Source organism: Herpailurus yagouaroundi, unplaced genomic scaffold, assembly GCF_014898765.1.
Source record: "Herpailurus yagouaroundi ecotype Mexico unplaced genomic scaffold, PumYag 190, whole genome shotgun sequence".
Taxonomy (NCBI): Eukaryota; Metazoa; Chordata; class Mammalia; order Carnivora; family Felidae; genus Herpailurus; species Herpailurus yagouaroundi.
In genome coordinates, this window is record NW_024412421.1 from 37156629 (window position 1) to 37165854 (window position 9226).

The window sequence follows — 9226 nt, forward strand, 5'->3', positions numbered from 1 at the left end:
GTGGCCGAGAAGGACCGTCACTCTCACCAGGTTCTACTTGGAGAAGACGCCTGCAGGTGCCTGGCCTGGGCCCCCGTGGGTGTCCCGTGAGCACGCCCTCCCCAGAGGGGACCTTTGCGCCCCAGTGGGAGCGAGGGGCTCTGTGGACACTGCTCATTAATTCACTGAGAATGTTACAGGGACCCGGACGCTGGAACTTAGTAAGACCCAGGCCGGTGCTCAGCCGTATTGGTTTTCCGTGAGCGGGTGGAGGTGACGTGCCGGGCACCGGGGCAGTGACGCCAGCCCCACGTGCGCCTCGCGGAGGGCAGGTCTGCAGAGCACTTATGTACTGTTGGCACAGGGGCATGTTCTGCGAGAGCAGGAGGGAGACAGCCGTCACCAAGGTAGCGACAGGGAGCCACAGCTCATCCGACGCCCAGCAAAGGGGCTGGCAGCAGGATCCGGCCTGGGACAGTCCTCGATCCCAGCCTCTCTTTGGCCGATGTGAGACACTGGCATTCCCAAGTTCGTGTGCAGATAGAGGGACCTGTGGCTCCAGGACCGCCCTCCTTACAGACTCATTTCTTTTTTGTTAATTTTTAAAAATATTTATTTACTTATTTTCGAGAGAGAGAGAGATTATGAGTGGAGGAGAGACAGACAGAGAGAGAGAGAGAGAGAGAGAGAGAGAGAGAGAGAGAGAGAGAGAGAAGTCCCAAGTAGGGTCCTAGCTGTCAGCGCAGAGCCTGACGTAGGGCTCAAACCCACGAACTGTGAGATCATGACCTGAGCTGGAGTCAAGAGTCAGACGCTCCACCGACTGAGCCCCCCAGACGGCCCCCGAGACTCCCATTTCTGAAATCAGTGTGTCACGTGTGTCCTGGGCCCAGGCCCACAGCCAGGGAAGGAGAGGGGCTGGCGTGTCTGAGCTCAGCAGGCAAAACAAGTGATTGCGCGTCTTCCTTCAGGACCCGGGGAGGGTGCATCCTTGCAGGAGAAGGAAGAGGGGCCCATGGGGCAGAGCTGTGGGGAGGGGGAGGGGACGGATGCCCTCCGGTCAGCCTGGGGGTGGGGGGCGCAGCACTGACGGAGGTCGTGTGGGAAGGCAGCCTCCAGGTTTTGCACATACCAGAGACACCCGCACCCAGCCGCCAAGACGGACCCTGAACCTCTGCCCCCAGCCCTCCTGCCCTCGGCCCCACTGTGTACCTGAGCCCTGCCCAGCGTCTCCTGGGCCCTGAGGACGATCCCAGGGGCTCAGTGGGCTGGGCGGGCAGCTGGGAGGGGAGACTGGAGCCAGAACTCGGTGGTCAGGAAGTGCACACAGATTCTAAGAGGAGGTAAAGGTGGGGAGTTTCTCTAAAGTTAGCTATTCTATTTTATTTTAGGCATCCGAAGTGTCTTTTTGTGTGTGTGTGTGTGTGTGTGTGTGTGTGTGTGTGTGTGTGTGTGTATTTGGCACTCCCCTGAATTCTGAAATAGAGTTTAACAGGATTCCTTTTTTTAAAGCAGTGGAAGCCAAGGCTTTCTAGTGGGACTGACTCAGCTGGGATCAGAACCCCTCCTTCGGGACCAGGCCAGGACCACCCCCCCCCCCCCATGGCCGGAGAGTCCCGCACACTCCCCCACTCGGGAGCAGGAAGGTGCGGCCAGCAGCCGGCGTCCTCCCAGCCTCCTCGGAGCCTCTCTGAGTCTTGGCCGAGCTGTGTCCCTGAATGTCAGGCCATCTGCAAGTGATGAAGGCCTGGAAACTTTTGTTCCATTGAACTTTGCCAGGGAGCTATACTTAGCCACCGAGTGGAGGCCAGGGGTGGGTTCTCTGAACAAAGATAGTAACACGCGGGCTATTTTCAAACTTCCAGAGAACCCCCCCCTCCCCAAATATTCTGCGCCAAAATGATATTTAGGGAGCCCTCTGGGCTTTTGGAAGGGAGGGTGTAACCTTAGTGTGTCTGTAGCTTTCAGGAGAGAGGTTTCTTTCAGCTGGGAGTGGGGCCAGGGCGGGGCCACCGGAGACCTAGTGTCCCTCTCGCACCTGTTTCTAGGACCTGAGCTCACAGCGGCTGGGCGCTGGCATCTGAGTCAGAAAACGGTGGTTTTCCTTGCTGGGTATCTGGTGCTGACCCTGTCTGTGGCCCTCACACTGCCATCCAGGTGCACCTGTCGTGCTAAAAGATGGGGTCCCCAACCTTGGAGGGCTGGTTACATGATTTTCCTCGTGTCCCGCATCCTCACTCGTCTCTTAGGTTTCTGCCTTCACCAGACATAACCAGGCTGCAGCTGTGGCACCTGCTCCCAGCTCCTTGGGCCCCGGGACCTCTGGTCCCTCCTCCCACCTTGGAGGGAGGACCCAACAATGTGCTGGACCAGGACCGAAAGGCCTTCTTTAGGGTGAAGAGTGGAAATGTGGTCAGTACAGTTTGGATAGAAAAAAGATGGCCTGTAGGTGGGAGGGACCCAAATAGCAGCATCCTGAGAAAAGAACCAGTCATCCACCTTCACCCAGGGATAGACCTCCTGCCGACTCCCGTTCTGTAGGTGTTGGGAGAGGGCTCCAGAAAGCCAGCTTCTAAATGGGCGTCCCAGGTGAATTCTGATGACCAGGCAAAATAGCATGGAAAAAGGTGAGGGGGGAGCTGGGAACCCTGAGCGGCCAGGCAGCTGGGCAGGTGGCCTCCCTGGGGTCTGACTGCAGCCGCCCCGCCCCTGGTGGACCGTCTCCCCCATTCATTCTCCATCAGCTCCCTGGCAGGTGCTCGGCCTTTCTTCACCCTCTCTGCCAACCTGGCCTCCACCACCCTGCCCTCTGCCAGTCCAGATATAAATATAAGAGCATTTTCCACGGGCCGGCACAGAAGGGCAAGCATTTGACTTTATTTTAGGGCCGTGAAATTCCCTCCCTTCATACCCAACAGGTGCATCGCCTCATTTAGCTATCAGGGCCCAGAAATAGAACACAATTTACAATATAGCTTCCTTTGGGCATCTGGATGCTATTAAAAAAAAAAAAAAAAAAAAAAGCCCTCCTGTGAGACGGCCGGATATGGGCCAGAACGCTGGCTTGACCCACTCAACAGAGGAGCCCAGCTCTTCGGGAGACCGATGGGAGGGAGGACCACCCTGCTAGGGCAGGGCCCCTGGTTGGGATGATGGACAGGAAGTGGGAACAGGCACAGGAGGTGTTTGCTGGTGGGCCCGTCAGTTAAAATTGACCGCCCCCCTTGATCCTTTGTGGACCAAGGGGACAGAGGAATCCACTCTGCTGTCCTTCATCCTTCAGCCCAAGCACAGGGACCCACTGGACATCTCTTGGCAAACTGTGTTCACAGCAACTGTTGGGGGGGGGATGGTGTCCTCCCCTCTGCGGGTTCATATGTTGAAATCCTGACCCTATTTGGAATCAGGGTTTTTTCAGGTAATCGAGTTAAGATGGGGCCATTAAGGGGGGTCCTAACCCTGTAGGACTGGTGTCCGCACAAACTGAGGAAATTTGGACACAGAGACAGACACATACTCAGGGAGAAGCCATGGGAGGTGGAGGCAGAGAAGTGTGATGTGTCCACCAGCCAAGGAGCATCAAAGATGCCCACAAACCAGCAGGAGCCAAGACAGAGAGAGAGAGAGAGAGAGAGAGAGAGAGAGAGAGAGAGAGGCCGGCCCCCGAGGGGACCAGCCCTGTGGCATCTGGGGCCCTGACTTCTGGCCCCCAGAGTGTGGGAGTACATCTCTGTGGTTTAAGCCGCATGGTGCATGGGGCTTTGTTATGGGAGTCACAGCCCGCTGACCTATCAGCTAAGCATCTGGTTCGCACTGTCTGTCCCTCGAGGGATGGCAGGTCCCCGCGGAGGGGAGGCCAGGTGCAGGCCTGGGAATGTGAGCGTGGCTTCCCCAGCAAACGTCTTCACTGCACCCGCTGATCTGTTCTGCTGTATCCCGGAGCCGCGGCCCTCCTGGGTGGCCAGTTTCGTCGAGGTCACCCTTGGTCCAGAGAAGCCCCACATCACGGTCAGGTTTCCTCTGGGATGTCCCCAAGACCCCTCCGATGGCCATTATCAAACCAGCCACGCAGGCCCTTTCACCCCGAGGAGCCTCGGGCAGGATCTACAGGTGCCGCGTGGCCCAGCAGCGGGCTGGTGAATGTGCTTCAGTGGGTCTGCGAGGCCCAGGGCCGACATGCGGCCTCTGCCGCTTGCCCTGTGGCCCCCACTCAGGGCCAGGAACAGGAGCCTAACTTTGTCCCTCAGCCTGGGCCAGAAGTGGGGCGGCTGTCCCCTCCGGGCATCAAGAACTCAGTCAGTCCCCATTAGACTCGGGCTGCCCTCCAGGGGCAGGCCGGAGACGCTAAGACACGCTAGCAAGATTGAGGCCCAGCCCAGCAGGTGACATCCCGGGGGTCTGGGGGTGGGCAGAGGCCGCACTCGGGGGCAGGATGCTGGGGAGGGGACTCCTGTTGGCATCTGAGTCGGTTCAGGAGGCATGTGTCTGAGGCAGCACCCACTCCCTCCGCTGTAGACGCCTATGGCCTCAGGAGAGGGCGGGCAGAGAAGGGGCGACGGTGCCACGGGCGGTTGTGCACACGGTGGTCTCGGTGGAGACGTGTGCAGACCCAGGACTGGGTTCTCTTGTGAGCACCCCGCCCACGCAGACACACACGGCCCCCGGCTGGCCTCTTCCCTGGGCCTCACTCTCCCCAGCTCTGCCCTCACAGCCTCACCCCCGGCGTATCTACGCTCCGCGGCCGCTCTCCCTCCCTGTATAAGGCTGTCCCCATTTCCGGTCTCCTTGTTCCCAAAGAAGGTGGCCCTGCTCACCTGCTTGGAGTGTCGCCACCCACCTCCCCGCTCCCCGTCCCTACACTTTGCCTCCCTTGCTCCGTGGCCAGAGGCCCAAATTACCCAGGAATCTGGGTAATTACTCCGGGCTCGGCCTCTTCCGCAGACCCGGGGCACCAGGCAGGACCTGGGGTCTCAGAGGACGTGACAGGCAGGGGTGCCAGGCTCCTCACTGCCCTGTGCTTGGGGACGGGGCCCTGGCTCTGCGTCGGGACACCCAGTGCTGCGTGCATGCGCGCAGGCAGGCGGAGGTGAGCCTGTGGTGGCCGTGCCCACGAAGGCCGAGTGGCAGGAGCTGGCCCAGCTGGCAGCCACCCCCAGCCGCCTTTTCTCTTGGGAGAAGAGAACCAGAAACCAGGGCAAGTCAGGGAATGGTGGCTCACGCCGCCGTGACGGTCTTCCCTCAGTCGCCCTAACAGCCGGCGGGCGGCTCTGGCCCTGGACGGAAGTGGGTGGCCGGCGGGGAGAGGAGGAACCCACCGAGTGAGCGTGGGGCCGGGCTCGCTGGGCATCACGGGTGCCGAGAGGGGTGAGGTCCTGTCCCTCCCGCCGGCACTGAGCCCGCACCCGTCAGGGGCCGCGGCGGCAGCCAGACTCCTCGTGCCGCGCCAGGAGCGACATGCGGGAGAAGGTCCTGGTGCAGCTGTTGCACTGGTATTTCTTGGTGTCCGAGTGTGTCTGCAGGTGGGCCCGGAGATTGGAGCGGTCGGCGAAGGCCCTGCCGCAGTGTGAGCAGGTGTACGGCTTCTCACCTGGGGGCGGGAGGGCGCCGGGTGAGTGTCCGTCTGGTCCGCCCCAGGAGGTGGCCGGGCCCCCCCCCCCCCCCCCCGTCCCCAACCCCCCGCCGTCCCTGCTTATCGATGTATAAGCCCCTCCGCCTCCTCCACATGCTCACGGCAGTTCTGACGCATCGGTCTTCCCTCACCCTTCCCCAGGAGGTACGTGCCGGGGGGCCGGCACCTGCCCCAGGAGGAAGGAAACCCTAGGGCCACGAGGTCCACATCCACGGTCAGGCTCAGAGCTGCCTGGGGACAGGGTGGGATGTCACCCCTGGGCAGGACTGCAACATCTAAAGCCCTCTCCAAGGGGAAAGAGCTAGCATGGGTCTTTGCTAGATCTTTCTGTTTCTGCCAGAGCCCTCCTGGGGCCCTTTGCCCAGATCTGGTCCTGAGCAGCACTGGGAGCCCTCAGCTGTCCCTGCCCACGGAAGGCCGGTGGTGGAAAGCGGCTGGGCCCCTGCAGACTCTCCCGGGAAGGCGAGCCCCGGCCCTTACGATGGAGGCAGGCATTTCGGAACAGCTTAAGACCCTTGTGTTCTCTGGGCCACCTCCAAGCAGGGCGACCAGGGATTTGGACAAAGCCCTTCTGTTGGGAGCTGGGCCCCCAGGACAACCTTAACAAGTGTAAAAAGATCCTTAAAGGTCACCTGTTCTCTTCCGCCCACGTGGAGTGACTTCCAGCCATACACCCAATAGAATCCTGAGAAACACCAGCGTGCAGTCCCCCTGGGCCCAGAGCGTCCCTGCTGCCCAACGCCCAGGCACATTCCCTCCCCCGGCCAGCCTCCTGCAGGGCCTCCCACCCTCTGGGCCCCCAGACCAGGAGCACTGAGCCCCTGGCGGTGTGATGTGGGATGCTCAGAGACATCCCTGGGGAGGGGGGGGGGAGCTGAGGAAAACTGACTAGAATTTCAGCCCGGAGAAAGGCTCCCGCAAAACCCTTCTTTCCAGCCTCCCCCGGGTGTGACTCAGAACAGTCCTACTTACAGAGCCCTGGCTCAGGGCTGGGGAGGCTCCAGTGACGGGGGCGTGTGTTCAGCCGTGGGCCTCAGCCCGGTGAGCCTTATCCCTGGGCTTCAGTCTCTCTGTGCCCACCTGTCCCTCTCCTGGCGGGCCGGGGCGAGGTGTGGTTCAACCCCCAGCTGCCCTGGGGCAGGCAGCCCCCCTCTGCTCCTTTGGGCAGCGGTGGCTGATGTACGGACAACGTGCTGAGGCCCCCAGGCCTCCTTCAGGTCTGAGCTCACGGCTCTGGTGCGCTCTCACCAGGGATGGGTTTGCCCCTGGGGTCGCGGGGGCCCCCCCCCCCCCCCCCCCGTCAAGACCCAGTCCTCGTCTGTGCCCTTCGTCTGTGTGACCCCCGTGGTTGCCACCAAAGGCCAGGCCTTTCTCCCTGTGCCGCTCCTGCTGCTCCAGAGCTCAGGAAGGGCGCGCAAAGTGGGAAGTCAGACCCTCTACGGCCCCGAGTAGCCTGCGCTTTGCCAGGTGGTGGGGCTTGAATTGTGTCTCTCAAAAAAGATCCGTCCACGTCCTAATCCCCAGTACCTGTGAGGGTGACCTCACTTCAAAAATAGGGTCTTGTCATCAAGGTTACATGTCATCAGGTTAAGATGGGGTCACACTGGAGCATGTGGGCCTCGGTCCAGTGGGACTGGTGTCCTTACAACAGAGGGAGGTTGGGACACACACACAGGAGAGGCCGTGTGAGGACGGGGGTAGAGGCGCACGGACGCCTGGAGCCCCCGGGAGGTGGACGGGGCAGGAAGGACCGTCCCCTGCCGCCTCTGGAGGGAGCGCGGGCCTGCGACACCTGGATTTCAGACTCCGGCCTCAGGAGCTGGGACGGAGGGCATTTTTGATGTTTGAGCCTCTGGTTTGTGGGACTTTGGAAACCAGCACGCAGGGAAGCAGAAGCCGTGTGGCCGTCCCTCCTCTTGTTTACAAGGCCTCCCTCCCTGCCTGACCCCCAGGTCCCGCCCTCACCCCTGCCCGGGGCCCTCCTGCCCACAGACCCACCTGTGTGGGTCCGGATGTGGCCCTGCAGCAGCCAGGGCCTGGAGAAGGCCTTGCCGCAGACAGAGCAGAGGCAGGGCAGCGTGTGCGTGCGGATGTGCATCTTGAGGGCGCCCAGGCTGGCGTACTCCTTGTCACAGAACCTGCAGGTGAAGCAGCGGGGCGCCCGCAGGTGGCAGGGCTTGTGGCAGTGCGGGCGCCCGAGGCCCCCCGGGGCCGCCTGGAGTCTGTCTGGAGCCTGGCCCCCGTCCGGGCCCGTGACCGGGGGCCACCACGTGGGCGGAACCCGCAGCGGGGGCAGGTTGAGGTGGTTCAGGCTGTCTTTGAGGGGCTCGCTGGGGGCCCGGCCGGTCCAGAGGTCCGCCCGGCTGCCTTCCAGGGGGTCTGGCCCGGAGGCCTCCCGAGCTTCCTCAGTACGCGGAAGGGGCAGGGAGATGGGGCAGACGGCAGAGGTGCGGTCCCACGGCAGGGGAGGGTCACCGGGGGTGGAAGAGGCCGCCTTGTCTGGGAGGAGGAGGGGCACCGCCAGCCCCCTGCAGGCAGAACAGGCGCCATTAATTTCTAGAAGGGAGGAGGGAGAGAGAGAGCGTGAAAGTGGACATGAGCCCCCACACTCTGTCCTCAGACTCGCCCTTCTTGGTGCAGCCACAAGCCTGTGTTCTAGGTCATCAGCAGTTCTGCACGAAGGGGAAGGGGCTGGCGAGGCCGGTGTCAGCGCAGGAAGTGACCACAGGGTCTAGAGGAGGGGCCTCAGTTCTTTATTGTTATGATGTTTCTAAATGTTTATTTTTGAGACAGGGCGAGCCGGGGAGGGGCCAAGGGAGGGGGGCAGAGGATCTGAAGCCGCTCCAAGCTGAGAGCAGAGAGCCAGATGGGGGGCTCGAACTCAGCAACCTGAGTTGCCTTGAGCCGAAATCAAGAGGCAGATGCCCAACGAACTGAGCCACCCAGGCGCCCCCTCAGTTCCTCTTTAAAAGCAAAGGAAATGTCTTACAGGATCCCAGAATAGCTCTCACGGCTGACGGAGGCCCCCCATTGGCCCGGCAGGACAGGCCTCCCTGACCCCTGCCCCGCCTCAGGCCCAGCTCACAGCAAAGCCTCACCAGCCTCCCGCAGGCGCGAATTCAGAGTAGACATTTGGCGGTGGGCCACGTGAAGACAACTGATTAGCCTCCAATCACCCCCATCACCCCCCGCCCATGGTGATGTGAGTGCCAACGCTCCCGGGTGGCTGGATGGCTGTCCCCGGTGGTGCCACACGGCCTCCAGAGGCAGCCTGTCCCCAGGCTGTGGCTCCCGGATTTGCGGGCCAGCATGCGTGTGCCTGACCAGATGAGCGGCAGGACCCCAGGGTAAACAGTCTGGCAGGTAGGAGTTACGCTCCGCCTTTTCCCCGAGCCCCAAATCTCCAAACATTCCCCAACCCATTTCCTACTCCAGATGTGTTGAAATAAATCTCTGGTCCCATTTCTGCCTTCATGCCAAGGCTTTGGGTAAGAAAGAACCCACAGAATGGGAGAAAATATTTGCACATCATGTATCTGTTAAATCGATGGCATCCAGAATATACAAAGAATTCTTGCAATTCAACGGTATATATATATATATATATATATATATATA

General features: G+C 61.2%; 1 protein-coding gene across 1 annotated transcript in view; it reads right to left on the reverse strand.

Moving 5' to 3' along the window:
• Positions 1 to 1430: 1430 nt before the first annotated feature.
• Positions 1431 to 9226, reverse strand: part of SNAI3 (snail family transcriptional repressor 3) — a 10171-nt gene continuing 2375 nt past the window's right edge. Inside the window, exons 2-3 of the mRNA XM_040443314.1 lie at positions 7607 to 8164; positions 1431 to 5566 (exon numbers count right to left, since the gene is read on the reverse strand). Of these exons, the coding sequence (XP_040299248.1) occupies positions 5385 to 5566; positions 7607 to 8164 (740 nt within the window). The 3' untranslated portion in view covers positions 1431 to 5384. The remainder of the gene's footprint in view (positions 5567 to 7606; positions 8165 to 9226) is intronic.